The 22,692-nt window shown below is 38.5% G+C and overlaps 1 protein-coding gene across 1 annotated transcript in view; it reads right to left on the bottom strand.

Moving 5' to 3' along the window:
• LOC134212711 (activating transcription factor of chaperone) overlaps positions 1-18,086 on the bottom strand; it is a 91,036-nt gene extending 72,950 nt beyond the window's left edge. The window contains exons 1-3 of the mRNA XM_062690794.1: positions 17,927-18,086; positions 603-878; positions 408-530 (exon numbers count right to left, since the gene is read on the bottom strand). Coding sequence (XP_062546778.1) covers positions 408-530; positions 603-726 — 247 coding nt within the window. The 5' untranslated portion in view covers positions 727-878; positions 17,927-18,086. The remainder of the gene's footprint in view (positions 1-407; positions 531-602; positions 879-17,926) is intronic.
• Between the last annotated feature and the right edge of the window lie 4,606 nt (positions 18,087-22,692).

A 22,692-nucleotide genomic window follows, 5' to 3' on the forward strand; every position in this document is an offset into this window, starting at 1 on the left:
CATTGTCAGCTACATGCAAATCCTGACCCAATGAATACCTGTCCCAATACTCAACTCCTTGGTACTTATGAGGGAATTGCTGAGTCGGGGACCTCTCATTAAGTAAGTACTACATCAACACTTCCTTCCCCTCCCAAGTTACGATAAAGATTGGCGTGGCCAAGAATAGTAATCCTCATGCTTTTGTAATTTTTGTCCTAGATTGAAATCAAGGACTACACCCACCTTGATATCTAATAGCAATTTGAATTGAGATTTTAAAAGAAAAACATGAATATCACTAGTGTCCAATCTACGAAGTACACCATCACAATGCTATGCTATGCTATTGTCAATTTTGATAATCAATTGTGTACTAACTAGAATTTAATCATTTCCACATTTCAGTCTAGATGTTATCCACCTACCTTTCTCGACTTTCTCCACAGGTGGCAGTGGCATCACCATGGTACTGTCCTTCAGCAGGTCCGATGTTATGACCGGCTTAGTTTCGACGACGATATCGAAGAGAGCGTTATTGAAAAGGCCATCTAAAAAAGAAACCACAAGGACAAATATTATACCCAATATCCGGTAAAGATGAATAGCAAGGATGGACCTACCGTTGCAGAAATCGTAGTCTTCGAGAATGAACTCCTCACCATAGAAGGAGTGCTGGGAGGAGGGAGACGATGGCTCCATCTTGCCCTCCCAGTCGAAGCTGTCCAGATTTTGAAAGGACGCCATCGCAGTTGCAGTTCTCGAATGTTAGTTCGGCAGATTCAGAGAACAACGATGATGATAAAATTTCTTCAGGTGTTGTTGATAAAGATGATGTTTTTTGTTGGGGTTTTGTCGCTGGGGACGCCATTTTGCTTTTGAAGGGTGCCATTTTGGCTCTGTGTTAAAAAGGAAAAAAAGGCAGAAATAGTTGTATACATAGGTCGTTCAAATAGCTTGGGAAAAGAATAAAACGACTATTGAAAAATCATATTTCGAGCAAAAAAGCTAATATTTATAATAAAATTTCTGCTTGAGCTTGGGGATTTGCTGTTTTTTATTCCTTTTCTTCATTGGCATTACATTAATACCACGGGAAATTTTTTTTAATTTTTTTTTTGTTTGGCAGTATCATCTCAGAAATAATTTGTCGGAGTAGCATCTAATTCTAATACCTGTTTGAATAAATGAGCATTATCATTTTACATCATACCATTTTGGCTCAAATTCCGAACACGGTTCATATTCCGAACACCGTCGTTTTAGCGCCCTAAAACTAATTTTTTATTGGTTTTCCGCACTGAGGATCAAGATTACAAACGAATGGCCATATGAAGGCGTGTGTTCGGAATATGAGTCATGTTCGGAATTTGAGTCAAAACGGTAGTTCATGAAAATAAGTTATGTGAACTATGACATTAAAGGAAATACTCTTTATCAAGTAATAAAACTTGTAGTCAGAATAGGCTATAAGATCAGTAAATGTGCAAAAGTCGACTATTTCTCGCTTTAGAATAACTTACACCTATTGAAAAAAAATCGTAGCCCAAGGGTCTTTTAAGGATAATAAAAATAGCTAAATTACAAATCCAAGAAAAAAATCGATAATTAATCACATTTAGAAGCTGCTTTTATCCAAACTAAATGAAATCGAATTAAACGAAGCTATGGTTAATAAAATCAATCAAACATTGTCCGAGTCACACCACAAATGCTGTTTCTTATCAGTCGTCAATACATCAAACGTAAAGCTCTTTCGTTGTTTACAAGAGTGCTGTTTGCTGATAAACAAATTCGCGTTTCTGCGGTAGTGAATAACTTTCGAATAAATCACCTTACGAATCGTTTCGCTTTTAATATTGTCGTAAGTTTTTCTCGTTACAAGTTGATTTCTAGTCAAAACAACAGACCAAAAACGTCACACATCAAACAGATTTTCAATTTGCCTTCTGCCGATGTTAAAAACATTCATCGATCAACGGTAACCGGTTATAGCAAAAGGCTTTAGCAGCGTGGAATGAAGAGAATAAATCAAGCACCTGGCATGCCTTATGTACGTGATCGTAGGTAAAAGTATGAATGTAGGTCATGCACCTTAATCGGGCTTCTACCGAGGAACAAGGTGCAGCATAATGATTAAAAGCCGCATACACCATAAGTATGAGCGATCGATGTTTATGTTTTGAGTAATAATGAAAACTTGTTGTTAAGAAGAATAAAATTTTTAGTATTAACTTTCCCATAGCTCCATAGCTCCCAATAAAATATCATAGAAGATTCATGAATATCTGTCCAAATATTTACAGTCAACTCATTTTGCAGATCTCTGCAAATTTTACGAAACTTTAAACAGCAGAGCTCTTTGATGCGCTGATCGACAGTAAATTTGTATTCGCTATGCTCATGTGTTGTATTTGTAGTTCTCGACCTCTAAAATTGACTGATTACTGGCGTTTGTTGTTTGATTGGAAAAATTCCAAGATTATTTGGTCACAAAGTAGGAAGGGGATCATCGCTTTAACGGCGTTGAAGTCACTTGCATGTTTGCATAATTGCATGTTCAGATAAGTTACCATACTAAGTTACTACGATATTTGAATGTCCTCAAGAGTGTTTTTCAGGCAAAAATGGGCCTCTCAGAGGAAACGTTAGGCATGGATGTTATCGATCATTTAGTAATCTGCCTTCGATCATTTAGGGGAAATGACGGCTTTGGCAGGTTTTGTTCTATTATTGTCAGGAGGGTTTTTGTCTACTAAAATTTATGAAATTTGGCCACAATATTCTTTGATATGCAAAGAATGTTTATGCCAAATTTGAGCATAACCAGTCACCCCTGACAATAATAGAACAAATCCTGCCGAAGCCGTAATTCCCCCTAGTAGTTTGTCAACAACTCATTTTAGAGAAAAAAAATCATTTTAGAGGCTAAATTTCAAAATGTGTTGTATGGTGGACTTCTAGTGCAAAGGTTTATCTACAACTCTGCCTAACATTTCATTGTTTGAATTTCACTAATAACGGAGCTATAGCGCTAGTAGCAATAGCTTAAACTAAATGATTGCATATTTTGTTATCATTTAGTATAAATATAGCAACTAGCACCGTAACTCCTTTAATAGTGGAATTCGAACATCGACCTGTTAGGGAGAGTTGTAGAAAAACCTTCGCACAATACATTTTTAAATTAGACCTATGGAATAAGTTATTGACAAACTACTAAAAGATCGAATGCAGATTACTAAATGATCGATAACATCCTTGACGTTAGGTAGAGATTTTGAAAACTGTTCAGCAGCATATAAGCATAAAAGCATATGAAGACGCATGTTACATTTGTGTGATGATTCATCCTTTGACTAAACTTTTTAGATAAATTTCATCTCATCCGTTTTATTTAATAAATGAACAAGTGTGCAAGCATTTGCATGGAACTTTTATTATGGGAAACCTGAACCTAAATGCATGTTGGGAAGTACATGTTCTTGGTTAACATGTCGAATACTGCGATCAAAAAAATATTAGAACCATGATATCAAACAGGGTTCCTGGGCGCTTTCTAAGCGTTTTTCACAATTCCCCCACTGTTGTCTTATCCATCTCATCTAGTTTCCTTTAGTTTGCTAGTTTGCTATGTTTCTAGGAATCCTAATTTTGTTTTTATGCGATATCAGCTGGAGTACGAATGCTGTCATTTAGAATGTAGAAAATTTCGATTTACCAAATTCAATATGAGTTAAATTTACCAATTAAGAAGAACTACCAAACGGAAATCAACCCAGCTTTTCCCTGCAAGCCTCTAAATCCCTTGCGTATTATATTGGTTTGATGCAGATGTTCTAGGTTCTCCAAACTGTCCATGAAGTCCATAAAACCCTTGCGTATTATGCGCAGCCTAAATTAATTTGATGCAGATCTGGGTTTTCCAAATTGTTCTGGAGTACAGATCATTTGGTCTAGCAGGTCAACATTGCCTGGTATCCACTCGGAAACAACCAAGCATGTCCACACAAGTCGATATAGCCCTTGCTTATTATGTACTGTCCAAATTAGTTTGATGCAGATGTTGTACACGTGAAAAAATTTAATTATATTATTCATTAAATTTGATTTAATCATTTCATGGTGTATACACATATACAGTTCATCATTCCAGGCAATAATAATCATAGTTCGTTTGCATATCATATATTTAGCGTGTACATGTTTTCTATGTTATGTCTCAATGAAAAGTATGAGGTTTTCTAATGGCAAAAATGTATTAGGTAAAACTTATACTTTCTATCAGAAGCCTGCGGAGTGAAAAAAACGTGGCGATTAAGACTTGTGGAGATAATTATCTCGTGCGGTGGTTTATAAGGTAGGCATTTTTAATCTCTAGTCATATTTTCAAACTAATGAAACATTTTATTTTCGATTGCAGATTATGCTAAACAGCAGCCATTGAAGATGTGTATGGATGACAACAGGTTTTCGTACGGTTTGGAGGGATTCAGCCATGAAAACACTCAGTGGATCTTGTACGGAACATGGACGAGTAGGGCCACCGAATCAGAACAGCATTATCTTTAGCTATACGGCTAGGAATCCAGGTATGCACGGTATTGATAAACATGCATATTAATTGCTATACTAACATGAACAAATTATAACTAATTATAAATCCTCTTTTCTTCCATTTCAGCACAAGTCTTTCGCAGCATACCTATTCCGTTAGATGTTATGCCACAAATTTTCCGAGACATATCAGAGCTTAATAAGCTACCAACAAAAAAAAAGCTATTAATGAATAAAGGAAAGCCTTGTGCTAGGGTAAATCACTACTTGGGCCTATGGACCCGATTCCCGGCTCACTGCACAGAAAACTAAGGATTCATACTTTTTGGAAGCCGTAGGTTTATGGTTGATAATTTTTAAAAAATCTCCCATTTATTTCGCACAATACTCAATATTTTTCAACTATTTATTTCACTCCTAAATGGTCCAATTATAAAAAATAAACATGTAGATTCCGAACATACGCTCTCCGTTGCTACACCACTGAGCCGGAGTGAATCTTTCCACTTTTACAAAACGGTATTTTCATATAAACACCTACCTAAAAATCGTCACAGTTCTCGATATTACAATCATTGCTTCAATCTGTTAATCACCACACAATAATTCTAAACTCGTGCACCTTATTCTTTTCTACTTGTTCGTTTCACTAGAGCTAATATAAACATATTAGAATACATTTAAAAATGTATCCTCAAACCGAACAAAAATTCACCTCGGCCTAAGAACTTCTAGCCGCACCGTGGTGCCAGAAGGCCAGGAGTATTTTTTAGTATGAAAAAAATCCTTCATCGTTAATAAGAAAACTATCTAATTAGTTGACGCTACCATGTTATTTATAATTCTCTCAATTTCAAAAAGTGAAAAAAATATAGTTTTTAAGCATTTGGAAGTAATTTGGATGAGTGAATATATCTTTTCAACCAAATAAAAATTATTATAAATAATACCATCTGGCATCATGTCGACGTTGAACGTGCATATTTTTGTTTACGTCGCATTTTCTTCCTTCCTGAGAGAGAATGAGAGTAAGATGTTGAGAGATTGAGCGAAATTTTGCTTAGGCCGGGAACTGGGTTGGATGTGGGCCGGATATGCAATCGCTATGACTAAAATGAGTGCTGCACATCGTTAATTTAAATCAAATGAAAGCTTTTTCAATCGATGTTTACCAAGAAAAGCTATTTTTAATCAGAAGTAAACATCTTTGCAGTATTGCACGGCCCACGAAATTCAGGAAAAGTTGCTTCCTGTCATAAATATCAATTAAATAATGCAGTCGTATGCATGTTAGGCCGGGAATGGGGTAAGAAACCCTATTTGAATCTAATTTTTCCTCCGAATTGATTTCTATATAAAATTATTGGAAACCCAACCAAAATACCGCCTTATTTCATTCATTAGAATAAGCTAATATGTGCTATTAATAATCTTATTACCCATCATAATTGAATATGAATGATGTTGGTCTATAGGTCAACTACTCCTGGCCTGGTATCAAACTGAAATCAGCCCAGCATGTCCATACAAGTCCCTCAAGTCCTTGCGTATTATATGCAGTTCAAGAAGACACCTCAGAGGTGAGCCAGCCTAGGGCTGCAAGCCTCTTTAATGAATGATGAGAAAAGCCACATGCTTCTGATTATGAATGAATGTAAAAAAACAAGGCACAGCTATAGCTATCTTCATAAGCGGAATTGATGATCATCTTCAAATTACAGAGGAATCAACAGCTTTGATCTCAATAAATAAAACCGACTACCTCATGTATAGGCCTGAGGAAAACCACAGGTATAGACCTGAAGGAGATGGAACTCTTATTTGGAAACTTAAGGCCTAACAACTGATCGAGCTCCGGCAATGACGGAAACACGGACGTTATGACATTTAAAAATTAAAGCAGTTTATTTATTTGTTAATCGATTGTAAATCAGCCATAAAAGTTAAATTGTGATCATTCTCTGCACAATTCATGTTTCATAAAAAAAATCTATGTGCAAAAACGATCAATATTCGTGATGTAGCGACGTTCGTTATTAAGAAAATAAACTTTACTGTGTGGGGCGAGACAGCCCTGTTGTATACCGTTCTATATTATATACTGGTTATGCCGTCTTGGTGTTGATGATGAGCAAGCAGCCAGGCACCGCTATCCCTCAGCAGCGATGCCAGAACTACGGAAATTTCCGTAGATTTACGGAATTGAATGCTTTCTACGGATTTACGGATCCGTAAATAAAAACTACGGAAATTTGAAAATTTTTGCGGAAATCTACGGATTTTTTTATTAGCATACTTTTAATTTCAATTGGTGTGGTTTCAAATTTAGTTCAAGCTGAGCAAACAATATGTAAGTTCCTGATATATGGGTTTCTATTTATAGAGGAAAAAACCGTTAGAAATATTTGTTGAAAGTTATGTCCTATTGAGCTCCGAAAGGTTAAGGGTAGATAATCTATCTATACATATAAAAATGAAATGGTCTGTGTTCGTATCCGCATAACTCGAAAACGGTTGGATGGATTTTCTCCATTTCTTCAGCAGATATGTTCGTTACCGTTTCCGACGGGTTTATATGATATTTCCTCATGCAAAAATTACCCTTAAGGTTGTGCAAATCGTGAAAAACTATAATTTTGATTTCGTATGGTAATTTCAAATGGGCATTTTCGTCTACTACGCAGGACAACGTCTGCCGGGTCGACTAGTATTAAATACTAGTTTATTTGTGGACGCAGTAGCGCCCGTGGCAAGTGTTTTTTTTTTCAATATGAACGGTTCGCATTAATAAAAATCAAAATTTTCAACATTTGTTGTCTGTGATTTTTTCATCAAATGCTGTGTCTGGTTGTCCAAGGTTGTCACTGGTTTTGTTTTCTGCATCTGATAGTAAAAAAATGGAAGGGTCAAATATTTTATTTTTTGTGAGAATTTCCCCGCGTGCTGCGTCTGGTTGGCTAGTCACCGGACAGACAAACAGGGCTATTATATTTATGATGATTTATAAAATGAAAAAATCGAAAACTCCTTGGATTTATTAAAAAATGTATTGAAAATTCTAAAAAAATGGGAGTTTTATTGTTATCCCTTCAAATTAATAATTTCAGACAAAATAATCTGAGGGGGAAATGTTTTTAAATAATTGTGTCGGCTTAATTCAATTTTAAATATGAATATATAACTCACAGACAAATAGGCTAAAAATCTTAAAATGGATTTATCCGTAGAAAAAATGGCACATTCATACAGCAAAACAATTCAAAAACATTCGAATTTCTTTGATTTAAGGGATGTGTAGATTACTTTTGCATAAAGTTTCCCCGCATTTTACAAAAATATGGAAATACTAATATATATCATCTTCCAAACTCAGGTGTACATTTTCATGATAGAATCAGAGGCGAAAGTATAAAATTGATAGTTCCATTGAGATACGGTAGAAATTTAAAAAAATGTAGAAGTGGATTTTAAAAAGCGAGCCGTGTTTAATCTTTGTCACGATTTGAATCGAACGAACTTCTATCAAGCTTCCATTTGAAGAGAAAGGGGAGAGTATCAGCGCTGAAGAGAGATCAATTCCAACGCTGATACCTTTTCCTCTCTCCCCTTCTTTTTTTCTGGTCGATCATTTACCGAGATTACCAATGCTTAAAGTCTAGTAAGGGATCACATTGAAAATAATTCTTGTGTATGATCCATGAAGCTTGTTGAAAATAACCAACTCATTCAGTGAAGTCGAACATCCTATTTAAATTCTTGAATAACGCTCTTACTCTTGTGCTCTAATTCTGAAGCTAAGTTTAAACAGCCTGGATGAAATGCCGAAAAAAATCCTTGAGAATTTTAAGCATTTTTTTAAGGAAATTCCATTTGACATTTCGATGTAAATTTGTTTAAAAACCCCTTCAGGGATTCATCCGGACGTTTCTAAAGGATTTCCTTTAGAAACTTTTTAGGAAATTCCTTTAGCAATTCTCTCAGAAAGTCTTTTAGAAATACTTTTCGAAAAACTACTCAAATTCTCCTTCGGAAAATCCTTCAATAATTCATTTGTAAATTCCTCCAAAAATACTTTCGGGGGATCCTCTAAATAATTTTCAAAAAAAAACATCAGTAATTTTATTGCACATTCTTCCAGGAATACCTTCGGAAAAGTCCTTATAAATTTCTCCAGAAGTTTCTTCGAAAGTTTCTACGGGAAATCCTTTGAAAATTCTTCTTAAGGCTTTTGAATGTCGAATTTTCTTTTACAAAACTTTTACAAGAAATTCCTTTTGTAGTTCGTTTGGATACTCCTAGAATTTTCTAGAGACTACTGAATAAAATTCTAAAAAAATGATTTCCATAAGAAATAATAAAATAATTTTTGAATTAATTGATGTAGAAATTTCTGAAAAAATGACTAAAGGAATTTTTGGAGGACTTTCCTTAATAATCCTTAGAAAAATTTCTGATCAAATTTCCGGAAGAATTCTCTACAGAACTTACTAAGGTTGTCCTATAGAAATTTCCTAAGGAATTTGTGGGAAGTTAGTGATATTCGAAAGAAACTTCTTTAGGAGTTTCCGAAGAAGTTTCTAAATTCATTTGCGGAGGACTTTTCAAAGGAATTCTTGTTGGAATTTTGAATTCCTGGAATAGTTTTTGATGGAATATCTAGAGGATTTCTGAAAAAATCACAAAAAAAATTGAAAGTATGCCTGAAAAATGTTTTGGATTACTTACCGAATTAATTCCTGGAGGTTTTTTCTATGGAGTTGTTTAAAATATTTACAGAAGAAATATGAAATGTTTTGAAAAATAAGAAGTCCATAATATTAAACTGATTCTATGTTGAAGTTTTCAACAGAGCTCAATCAATAAAATGTAAAATCAGTAGTTTCAGCTTTGGAAACTGTTACTGTCAAAAATATGTATAGCAACTGCCATTACGGCGTGTGTGGAAATATTTGTATAGGGCACTATGACTTGAATTTATTTCCTTTTTGGTTTTCAGGAAATTTTGGATATAACAAGAGCAGTGGTTAGTGTTCTTGTTTTATCTAATTTCTATGCATTGTGAAAAGTTAGAGATCAATCGTGTAATGTTCTGTATACTAGGATTGTAAAGGAGCGACAGAATAGGGTCAGCCATAATTTTTGAGCGAAGCTACGGAATTGATGTTGGAATAATCTGGCATCGCTATCCCTCAGTCAGAGTTCAACAGTGACCCGAGTAAGGCGAACCCTCCGCCGAGTGCAATGGTGCGTAATGGGTGATTTCCTGGTGCAGTAGCAGGTTACACATTTGGCGACAGTGGCAGGTTTTACTGCTCATTATTTTAGTATCAAATTGTTTACTAACAATACTGTATCATGGAAATCACCCACTACGCAGCCATAGGAAAGAATATAAGTTCCTAGACCAGGAAAGTTGTTTATTTTCTGCCGTGTTTACGCAGGAAAAGATTCCACGAATTGGCAGAATCGCAATTTAGTGTGTTGGTAAGTAAACGCGGAGTATATTGTGCATCGTTATTCAAAAATCATATTCCCACCTTTGGGCTCTCGCACCGAGCACTCAGCGTCAGATTCGGAGACATGGGGATAGTTGTCGAATTGGTATCCCTGATTTTTTTGGCAACTGATGTCGATTAATTATGTCAAAAAATAGAGCTTTTAGCTGAAAATATGAATTGTCAAATGCAAGTATTATATATGTATGAGTAAATAATGTGCACAAATCATATATTGCGGAAACAGTCGCTGAAGACAAGTGTCAATGTTTTCAGAGACGAAACGAAAATTTTCAATGCAAAAAAGCAATATTCGAAATTGAAATGATGCTTTGCGTGTTTTGAGGACCGCCAAGCTGGAATGATTTGCGTGTTTTGAGGACCGCAGTGGCGTGTTTGGAGGACCGCCAAGTTGGAATGATTTGCGTGTTTTGAGGACCGCAGTGGCGTGTTTGGAAAACCGTCAAGCTGGAATGATTTGCGTGTTTTGAGGACCGCAGTGGCGTGTTTGGAGGACCGCCAAGTTGGAATGATTTGCGTGTTTTGAGGACCGCAGTGGCGTGTTTGGAGGACCGCCAAGTTGGAATGATTTGCGTGTTTTGAGGACCGCAGTGGCGTGTTTAGAGGACCGCCAAGTTGGAATGATTTGCGTGTTTTGAGGACCGCAGGGGCGTATTTGGAAGACTGCCAAGTAAGGTTGGAATGATATGCGGGTTATGATAATCCGCTAGATATATTGGAAAAAAGGTTTGCGAGTTGGAATGTAGTGCACGTCATGGCGTGAACTTGTTGAAAGAGCAATCATACATAGTTGAAATGGTTTACAAATCATGAAAATCGCAATTATGCGTTAAAAGAGTCTCAAGGAAGTTCGAAACAAGTTTTTGAAAATAGGGGAAGCAACAATGCCATATTGAATGCATTGCCAGTTGATGCAAAGTATAATGCTACGTTTTAACATGGCAAGTGAATTGATCAATTAAGTTGAATTCATTTAACTTGCCTTCTTTTCGTTCAAATGAGACGGAGTTTAAACGTTAAATTCAACTATAAGTCAAACGACTTGCTCAAAACAGTTGAGATGGCTTTGAAGCAGGTCATAAATCAGCAAACGTTGGAGAAGCTCACGTCACTGTTGTAGCGGCTGGAGAAGAGATTCGTCCAAGCAGCACAAGTCATGTGATTGCAGCAACTTAATTGTGACTGAATTTAGTCATATATAAGTTACTGTGATATATGTGTAACATGTGTGCTGCTAGGGCGGACGGCGATTCCCACACGCCGACTAGAAGATTTAGTTGTGAAGAGATCATTCTTTGAAGAACTAGGAACTCGAGCAGCGGATGTTCCGGAAAGTGGCAGCATATAAGAGGAGTGGAGGGCAATAAAGAATGCCTTTAACGAAACATGCGAGGAAAACCCTTGTTGAGCTGCGCACTCAGCGAAAATAGTGGATCACAGATGCAACCTGGCTTAAGATTGAGGAGCGCAGAGAAGCAAAAGTCGCGATAGAGCGGGCAAGAACCAGAGCAGCCAAGTACGAGTCCCGTCAACGGTAATCGGCTTTAGAGAAGAATGTTAAACGTTGCTGCAGCCAAGACAAGCGAGCGTGGGTGACCTCCCTGGCCGACGAAGGGGAGAAAGCTGGTGATATGCGCTTGATGATGATTGATCACGACGCCTGAGTGGAGCAAACATGAATCCGGGATACAGGTGCACTTCGAACAACTTCTTCAAGTTTCGACGCCAGATCAACCATCAACATCCCATCATAAGCCGTTAAGGGTGCGACGCATTACTCGCATCAACTCCGAAGCTCCATCATTGCAGGAGATTGAAGCGGCCATCCGAAGCATAAATTCCAACAAGGCTCCCAGGGTTGATCGCATTTCAGCAGAGATGCTCTGACCTTACTATCCGTGCAAATGTTGCATAAAATATTCTGAAATATCTGGGACACCGCGGCTTTTCCGGCCGACTGGATGCAGACCTTCACTAAGTGAAGGTTCCTAAAAAAGGGGATTTGACTTCGCGACATTTGGGTAGGCATCATGTTACTGTGCATTGTTCTCAAAGTTCTGTGCAAAGTTATCTTAAATCGGATACACGAGAAGATAGACACGACTCTCCGACGACAGCAAGCAGGATTCCGCCCCGCAGGATCATGTGTGGACCATATTGTCACGCTCCGCATTATCCTGGATCAGAACAACGAATTCCAAGAGTCATTTGGTATTCATTGACTACGAAAAAGCTGAACCACGAAAAACCACCCCTTTAGACGCAATGGTGTTCCAGGCAAAATCGTCGGGCTCATCGAATCGCAGTACGAAGCTTTTACGTGCAGAGTCCTGCATAACGGATCATTGTCTGATTCCACCCGGGTAGTCGCTGGAGTGAGGCAAAGATATATTCTATCTTCGCTGCTGTTCCTCATCGTAATCGACGAGATCATGGTGGGTACGATTGACCGTGTACCAAACCGTGGGATGCCGAGAGTGTAAATGGAGGTGGGTCTGCACAACATTACGAAATACTGGAGACGAAATCTACAAGCAAGCAAGTGCTGGACTGGAATCCTACAGGACATTCTAGCAGAGGCAGACCCAGGGGCTCGCGACGACGTAGCCTCAATAAAGAAATAAAGGAAGTCGATACGAATCTAACCTGGGCTTATGTCAAGGCATAAGCGAGCAGCCGCTCGAGATCTTTTTCAGGACACATGAGGGAGTGAGTAAGTATCTTTGTTGGTACGGTGGAAGAAGCTTACGTCTGCACCATGGAAGGTAACGAAGAATTGCATATCGTATAAAAAGTTTTTGTAATCGTTCCAGGCGGGCATTTTGTACGGCATGATACGGAGCCCAGATAGTAATACCATATTCCAAAATATTTTGAGCAATCGAAACGTATAGCGATTTAAGACAATAAGCGTCAGTGAAAGCCCTCGAGTTACGCCTTATCATTCCCAAAGTAGCTTTGGCAATAACAAATCCGAAGTTCTCAGGAAAACTGAGCATACTATCAAGTGTCATACCCAAGTCCTTGACGAATGCAACTCGTTACGATATTCCCTATCGTGTATTAAACATTAGTTGAATAGGGTAAGCGAGAAAAGGTAATTACGCTGCATTATTTTGGCATTTACTTCCATTTTGTGTGTTACGCACCAGATAAGCAAAGCATCCATGTCCATCTGAAGAGGACAGCATGTCATCTGCTTACATTACGGAGGGCAGATCGTTGACGAAGAGCACGAACAGTACTGACCCTATATGGCTACACTGAGGAACTGCGGAGTGTACCAAGAAAGGTGCAGAAAATGTTGAGTCAATTCTAACACATGCTCAAGATTGTCCCTTGTTTATGAGAAGTGCATTGCATTTAACAATGTAGAATATAGAAAATTATGCAATGATTCAAAGGGATGCCGTTCACTAATAGTTTTTGTTAATAAGACCGGGTCTCCAGTAGTTTTGTAAGCAATGGCTATAGGATTGCCAATCCGGAAATGGCGAGTTCGTTTCTCGGTCCGGACTAAGGTGTTATCGGGTGGGAAGCATTTTCGGCTTCCTGAGCATAGTGTATCCATTGTTCTTGCCAGACAAGATACATATTCAATATTCATGGAATGTCGGGTATAACAAGGGAGTTGGGACCAAGTCCCAGTTAGAGTGTATTGCCATTGAAAAAGTAGAAGTCCGGCATATCTCGACTCACGCTTGATTTGAGGATTTCGAGGTTTTCTGTTTTTTTTTTTCAACTGAATTCTAAGATAAACTACAAGATAACTCAAGGCGACGATCGATACTTAAGGCAGAGAGTTACGGCAAGCATATCGGCAAAGCCGACGACGTTGATGCTTTGATACGTAAAATTGACACGAACGCGATGGAGGAAACCTGAGCACGTCAAAGACGATGGAAGTGAATTTAAATAAAAAAAGACAAGTTATAAGGCTATCTGACGTTTATCATCTTTCTCTTGCACGCGCACAGACGGAATAGGGTTTGTTTTCATACGGAAACGCTTCCGAAGCGTTTCCGTATGAAAACAAATCCTATCCGTTCCATGCGCGTGCAAGAGAAAGATGATAAACGTCAGATAGCCTTATTATTGCAGAACACCGAAGAAAAACACTAACACTAAAAACAATCCGGTGAGAAGGGGGATGTGTGGGGCGAGACAGCCCTGTTGTATACCGTTCTATATTATATACTGGTTATGCCGTCTTGGTGTTGATGATGAGCAAGCAGCCAGGCACCGCTATCCCTCAGTCAGATGTCAACAGTGACCCGAGCAAGGCGAACCCTCCGCCGAGTGCAATAGTGCGCAATGGGTGATTTCCTGGCGCAGTAGCAGGTTACACATTTACCTACGCGAGGAAGCTTAACTACCACTTATGTTGATAGAAATACGAAGATTTGCTGTGTTACTGTGAAGTTCGTTGGCTAACCTGTGGTTCCTTGCTTGAGAGATTTTATACTCTTCGAAAGGAAATCACACTATTTTACAAGATAAAGCAAAACCAATGCCCAGAGTCACTGGATCACCGGGACTGGGTCACCGTCTTCGACCAGAGGTCGCACAGACTGAACACTTAACATCTAGCATGAGACAACGGACAGGACACATTTACACAACACCCAGTGGACCAGTGAAGAACTTTTCGCTTTACGCAGTGGCGTTTCCCTAACCTCAATCTACCTGTGCACTGAGTTTAAATTAAAGAAATAAGTGTGCGGAAATGCTTACAATAACTAGATTTTTATTAGTATAATCAACTCTGATAATTTTCTTTTCCATTTGGGCTGTCCTAAAATCAAAATTTTCACTTTTTCGGTCAGTGCACAGGTAAAAGTGAGGTTACGCGACGCCACTGGCTTTACGAAAAGTTTTTTCCTTACCGATGTGGGAATCGAACCCACACTCCACAGCACATGCGTCCAGACGATTGACGTCGCTAACCGCACGGCCACGAAGCTACAGCTCAATTTCTGCTAATTCATATCCGTTTTCTTCTTAGATTTACGATGAACCTGGAAAAATTTGAAAAACAAAACCCAATCTCTTTGATGAAATGGGTTTTCGTTCATTTTGAATGAATTATTGGCAGGGGCTGATTTTCTACTCGCCGCTGTCACATCCAGGCGCTATCGTATATGCGCAAAATTGCCAACTCATGCACCGCCAGAAATTTGTATGGCGAAAGACATCTAACGCGGGTTTTCTCAACAGCAGGAACTTTTCACGAAAATTTATTTCTTCTTCTTCTTATTGGCATTACATCCCCACACTGGGACAGAGCCGCCTCGCAGCTTAGTGTTCATTAAGCACTTCCACAGTTATTAACTGCGAGGTTTCTAAGCCAGATTACCATTTTGCATTCGTATACCAATGAGGCTAACACGAGGATACTTTTTATGCCCAGAGAAGTCGAAACGATTTCCAAGCCGAAAATTGCCTAGACCGGCACCGGGAATCGAACCCAGCCACCCTCAGCATGGTCTTCAGCTTTGTAGCCGCGCGCGCGTCGTACCGCAGCACGGCTAAGGAGGGCCCTGAAAATTTATTTGGTACCAGTTATGTAGGAAGGTGTCTGCTACTACGCCTACCAAATATTTTTTCGATTAAGTTGCTTATTTTCGAGATATTAAACCTTAGATGCTTTTCACCATACTAATTTTCGAAAGTTAACTCCTAGTGTGCTGTAAGCACGCTCAAAGCAGGCAATTCATTGGAATTTTAAATTTTAATTTTCTGCATGTAATAATAAACCGTAAAAAAATTTAAAAAAAGTTAAGACCCGATTTGTTTTCTAGATGGATTGTGTACGCAAAAAAATTTATCAGAAAAATAATCAATTTTTGGCGAGACAAAGTTCGCTGGGTCAGCGAATGAATCGCCTGCTTTGAGCGTGCTTACAGCGGCACAGTAGGAGTTAACTTTTGGAAATCAGTATGGCGAAAAGCATCTAATGTTTAACATCTCGAAAATAACCACCTTAATCGAAAAAATATTTGGTAGGCGTAGTAGCGGACACCATCCTTCATAACCGGTACCAAATAGTTTTTCATGAAAAGTTCCTAATTTTGAGAAAACCCGCGTTAGATGTCTTTCGCCATACAAATTTCTGGCGGTTAACTCATGCTGGCAATTTTGCGCATATACGATAGCGCCTGGATGTGGAAGCGGCGGGTTGAAAATCAGCCACTGCCAATAATTCATTATATATTCAAAATCAATCAAATTTAGGGATAACATCAATCAATTTGTATAGGGATAAATTTATTAATGATAATATGACGGATGAGGAATAAAACGTAGGTGAAATTTCCGTTAGAATGTCTTCAAGGATTTAAATATTTGAGTGTAAATATTTGAGTAACAGACAGATAAATGTTTGGTTACGCCTGTAGATATGAAGGCCTTACTTCCTGGATTTTGACGTAGGACTTACGTCTTTCTTTACTATACTGAGTGTCATTTAGATTTTTGGAAATCGAGAGCGTTTGGCTGAAAGGGAAGATTTCGAACGTTACAAGTGCCTTTATCTTTCGATGGATTTTTAAGATTTATATATCAAATGACTCGGACACTTTCCAGCAATTTGCCTATTTCAAAAATTTGACAATTTTATAAAATTTGACATTTTTTTTCTCCCCATACAAGGCTGGACCACTCTCTAGTACATAGGCATTCAAATTCGAAATTGTGACCAGTGCACATTGCGATGAGAATCGCTTTCTAAAATCCAGACGAGTTAGGTAATAATTACAATTACTGTGAATTTGGATCAAATTGCTTTTATGGCTTCTACGGCATTTCACAAAACAAAAACATTTTTTATTCAATCCTCAAGCTCCAAACATGCAAGTCACAGTTCGTTTCTCGCTTAACTTTTCAAAAGGACCTAAGTAACATTATTTACATGAATTAATTTGAGTAGTGCAATCAAAAGCTTTCATGTTGTTCTGTTGATTGCGCTATTCAATTAATTCTCGTTAATTTCAAAAGGTCCTAAGTAACATTTTTTCATGAATTAATTTGAGTACAGCAATCAAAAGCTTTCATGTTGTTCTATTGATTGCGCTATTCAAATTAATTCATGAAAAATGTTATAGAACCTTTGAAAAAGTTAACGAGAATTCATGAAAAAATGTTACTTAGGTCACTTTTGAAAAGTTGTTGAGGTTTGTTTTGTTTACGCGCGCAGTGAACGCGTCGCGCGAACACATATTTTCGCAAACCATCTGCAACAACACACTCCCCACGCGCCGCGCGACATCGTAGCGCTGTTTGCATACGTGCTACATTTTTTCACACCGCACACTCGGATCCTCATTCGCACATATAGCAATCGATACAAATCGCAATAAATTACGTCATTATTTCGAACAATTTATTTCAAGCATGCTGCAAATAAAAAACGTCACTCAATGCAGTACATCCCTTTAACCCTGCATGTACTATTTAGATATACTCAATTCAGTTGAAACCAGAAATTGGGTGCTAGCGAAGTTGGATTTGTCTCACAATCCGTATACGATAAACCTAACTTCGGAAGTTCGGAAGTGGTGCGCTGAACAACGCTTCGCGATATGAAAACAGCGCACCACTTCCGAAGTTAGGTTTAACGTACGGATTGTGAGAAAAATCCAACTTCGCTATCCCCAATTCCGGTTTTCGACTGGATTGAGAATATAAACATAATAACCGTACGAAACAGAAAAAACATTTTTCAGTTCAACCCCAAGCCGCGAAGACATCCGTCAGTGGCGCAGCACCAAGCATATTTTTACCACCTCATCATGGCGCTGTGACGTCAAATTCTTTCAGGTAAAAATGTTTTCCTTTCCAAAAATACTGGACAAATTCATCATCTGAGTACTCACATCATAGCTCACTAAATTATTCCTTTTGTTGTACTTGGGCACCAGGGGTGCGCTGTTAGCAGCTTGCTACTAGTAATCCATTTTCACCTTTTTATAAGCACAAATAAAATTTTCAACAGACTTCTTTGAGGCAACATTAGGAAATGGGAGAGATCCAAATGAATCATGCTCCAAAGGGCCCCCCTTTTCTTGACAAACATTCTCTCTCTTATCGAGTGACGCGCGTATACCAACTGGTTGAATATGCGCCTGTGTGCGAATCCTGTGTTCATAGTATTAGTTTTGTTATGACATTTACAAACGTCAAAATCTTGAGAACTCTACAATTTTTCGTGATGAGAACTCACATTTTTCCTCATCGGCCAAAATCATAGTACTTCCTTCAATCGGCCCAAATCATGTATGGGTTTATTCAAATATTACGTAACGCAATAGGGAGTGGAAAGCTGGGAGCTGCGGATAGAGTCAAAACGATTGTCAAAAAATCTCCAAAGCAAGCTGTCAAAAAGTATCCATCGCATCGAGAGAGTTTGTGAGCATTCTGAGCGCAGCCGAGAGAGTACACGTGTAAATCAACTCATACTAATTATAGTTCATTTCTAACAAAACTCAGTTATTTGGTGTCGTTTAAAACCTACACGTAAAAAAATTTAATGTTATATATTATTAAGATTTCTAATACTTTTTTGCCGAAGCAGGCATTTAATGATATGTATAAGAAAAAACTTATACATCGCATTAACCACATACATTCCGAAACTTATACTTTTCATTAACTTATGAATGTTATTAGCTTTTTTGATATTGGATCATTCATTAGGTGGCATAATGAAGAGTATAAGTATTTTCGAATGGTTTTTTGCCATAACATATAAGGTTATTTCTTTACGTGTATAGAGGAATTTTAATAAGTGAACAACATTATTCAATTTTACGATCGGCACAATAATTTATGCAATGCAGTAAATCGACGAAATCTTTGAAATTAATTTTTAAAAGATAATTATAATGATAATTCAATGTGAGAAAATCGTAGCGTGTACATTGAACACTGATGGGCCAAACACAATTGATACGTTTGCGTGCGTTTTGACAGTTTTCCCATAGGAAAACTGTCAAAACGCACGCAAACGTATCAATTGTGTTTGGCCCATGAGAGGAAATTTGCGGGTTTCAAGCAAAACATCTTGAAAATTAGAATCGATCGAGTCCGCAGCTCCCAGGTGGAAAGTTTAGTTTTTGATACGATACGATACGTAAAAAAATTTAATGTTTGTTTATTATTCATATTTCTAATACTTTTTTGCCAAAGCAGGCGCTTAATGATATGTATAAGAAAATACTTATACATCGCGTTAGTCACATACATTCCGAAACTTATACTTTTCATTAACTTCACACTCAGTTCCGCTCGGCATTTTTTCATTCTTTTGCCGATATCCGCACAGCCGAGTGCTCGGTTCCTGACTTTCTGCTGATATCTCAGCGGAAAAAGTAATTTGTTTACTGCGGCACTCGAAGAAGCCGCCATAATCATACGTCCATTCAGCTGATATCTCAGCAAATGAACTTAAACCGAGAATTGCACAGCCGAGATCGGTGGAATTTAAGTGTGTTCAACCCGTGAGCAACTTGACGTCTCCAGTACATTGTCAATGTACCCCGAAAAATAGGTGCTTAAAAATATAGATATAACTACAACGTGGTTTGTTGCTGGATTATTCGAAACAACTTTTGTTTTGTGAAGTATTAATGGGTGAACTGGGCTGGAAATACACACTGAGAACAACGCTGCAGTAAAAATTACCATCTGATGGTTTAAATTAAATGCACAACGCCACTTGATTTGTGCAGACTACATGTCGCATTTGTTTCGAACAGAATGTGCGTTTAATTTTACCATGGAACTGTCATGAACGCACAACGTAAAATCTACCATGGTTTATGATCAACTCTACTACAATATTAGGTAAAAATTTTAACCATGGAATGTTTTTAAAATGAAAACAATATTCTAGTGAAATTAACTAATTCGATGCAGTTGTTGGACGGGGGAATTGTCATAATTTCTCATTATTGTCATAATGTACTAATGTAGCTTGTCAATTGGCTTGCACCGGAAACAATTTCATCATTATGCAGTTTACAATTGGGTTGTTTAGCAGAGAAAAATATGGGATTTTTCATAGTTTAACATAAAGAGCATGCTTTTCTGATCTCCAACATATTTTTATTTTGTTTGTAAATCTTTTATTTACATTTTTGTAAGGCAAACAAAAAGCCATTTCAATCGATAGAATGACACTAACATTCATAGAATGACATTTGGCCCATGCAGCATAAGAACAAATTTTTAGTCCCATATAAATTTAAAATGCAAATTAAAAATAGTTCCGGGTCTCCAAAAATTCTGAAAAATTGGGGTTAGGCTCAGTTTTCTATGCAGATTCAGAATATGTAAAAACATATATACCCCTAAACAACCCAATTGCTTGAGAATTTGCCGTAAACGGAGAACAAAAGGAATTGGCAACAATTCGGAAGAGATTTATCACTCATGCAGTGGTTCGATAAGAGAACAGCAGCAGCGCCGACCAATCACGCAACGAGGAAATCAAAATAAACAAACTCCAGCTGGTTTTGGAAAATGAAAACATGAGCCGTTTCTAGAACAACATTAGACAATATCGTGAGAGGATTTCTGTACAAGGTTTCCACAAAAGCCACCCACTTCGGAAGTTCCTCTAGGAATTCGTTCGGAAGTTACTCCAGCAAATCTTTCGGAAGTTCCTCCAGCAAATCCTTCGGAAGTTCCTCCAGGAATTCCTTCGGAAGTTCCTCCATGAATTCCTTCGGAAGTTCCTCCAGGAATTCCTTCGGAAGTTCCTATGGAAATTCCTTCGGAAGTTCCACCAGGAATTATTTCGGAAGTTTCTCCACACGTAAAGAAATAACCTTATATGTTATGGCAAAAAACCATTCGAAAATACTTATACTCTTCATTATGCCACCTAATGAATGATCCCATATCAAAAAGCTAATAACATTCATAAGTTAATGAAAAGTATAAGTTTCGGAATGTATGTGGTTAATGCGATGTATAAGTTTTTTCTTATACATATCATTAAATGCCTGCTTCGGCAAAAAAGTATTAGAAATCTTAATAATATATAACATTAAATTTTTTTACGTGCAGGAATTCCATCGGAAGTTCCTCCAGGAATTCCTTCGGAAGTTTCTTCAGGAACTCCTTCGGAAGTTCCTCCAGGAATTCCTTCGGAAGTTCCTCCAGGAATTCTTCCGGAAGTTCCTCCAGGAATTCCTTCGGAAGTTCCTTAGGAAGTTTCTCCAGGAATTCCCTCGAAAGTTCCTCCAGGAATTCCTTCGGAAGTTCCTCCAGGAAATTCTCCGAAACTTCCAGAGGAATTCCCGAAAGAACTTCCGGAGGAATTCCCGAAGGAACTTCCGGAGGAATTCCCGGAGAAACTTCCAGAGGAATTCCTGGAGGAACTTCCGAAGGAATTCCTGGAGGAACTTCCGAAGGAATTCCTGGAGGAACTTCCGAAGGAATTCCTGGAGGAACTTCCGAAGAAATTCCTGGAGGAACTCCCGAAGGAATTCCTGGAGGAACTCCCGAAGGAATTCCTGGAGGAACTTCCGAAGGAATTCCTGGAGGAACTTCCGAAGGAATTCCTGGAGGAACTTCCGAAGGAATTCCTGGAGGAACTTCCGAAGGAATTCCTGGAGGAACTTCCGAAGGAATTCCTGGAGGAAATTCCGAAGGAATTCCTGGAGGAACTTCCGATGGAATTCCTGGAAGAACTTCCGAAGGAACTCCTGGAGGAAACTCCAAAGGAATTCCTGGAGGAACTTCCGAAGGAATTCCAGAGGGAACTTCCGAAGGAATTCCTAGAGGAACTTCCGAAGGAATTCCTAGAGGAACTTCCGAAGGAATTCCTGGAGGGACTTCCGAAGGAATTCCTGGAGGAACTTCCGAAGGAATTCCTGGAGGAACTTCCGAAGGAATTCCTGGAGGAACTTCCGAAGGAATTCCTGGAGGAACTTCCGAAGGAATTCCTGGAGGAACTTCCGAAGGAATTCCTGGAGGAACTTCCGAAGGAATTCTGGAGGAACTTCCGATGGAATTTCTGGAAGAACTTCTGAAGGAATTCCTGGAGGAACTCCAAAGGAATTCCTGGAGGAACTTCCGAAGGAATTCCTAGAGGAACTTCCAGAAGGAATTCCTGGAGGAACTTCCTGAAGGAATTCCTGGAGGAACTTCCGAAGGAATTCCTGGAGGAACTTCCGAAGGAATTCCTGGAGGAACTTCCGAAGGAATTCCTGGAGGAACTTCCGAAGGAATTCCTGGAGGAACTTCCGAAGGAATTCCTGGAGGAACTTCCGAAGGAATTCCTGGAGGAACTTCGAAGGAATTCTTGGAAGAACTTCCGAAGGAATTCCTGGAGGAACTTCCGAAGGAATTCCTGGAGGAACTTCCGAAGGAATTCCTGGAGGAACTTCCGAAGGAATTCCTGGAGGAACTTCCGAAGGAATTCCTGGAGGAACTTCCGAAGGAATTCCTGGAGGAATTTCCGAAGGAATTCCTGGAGGAACTTCCGAAGGAATTCCTGAAGGAACTTCCGAAGGAATTCCTGGAGGAACTTCCGAAGGAATTCCTGGAGGAACTTCTGAAGGAATTCCTGGAGGAACTTCTGAAGGAATTCTTGGAGGATCTTCCGAAGGAATTCCTGGAAGAACTTTCGAAG

Source organism: Armigeres subalbatus, chromosome 2 (genome assembly GCF_024139115.2).
Source record: "Armigeres subalbatus isolate Guangzhou_Male chromosome 2, GZ_Asu_2, whole genome shotgun sequence".
In the NCBI taxonomy this organism is placed as follows: domain Eukaryota; kingdom Metazoa; phylum Arthropoda; class Insecta; order Diptera; family Culicidae; genus Armigeres; species Armigeres subalbatus.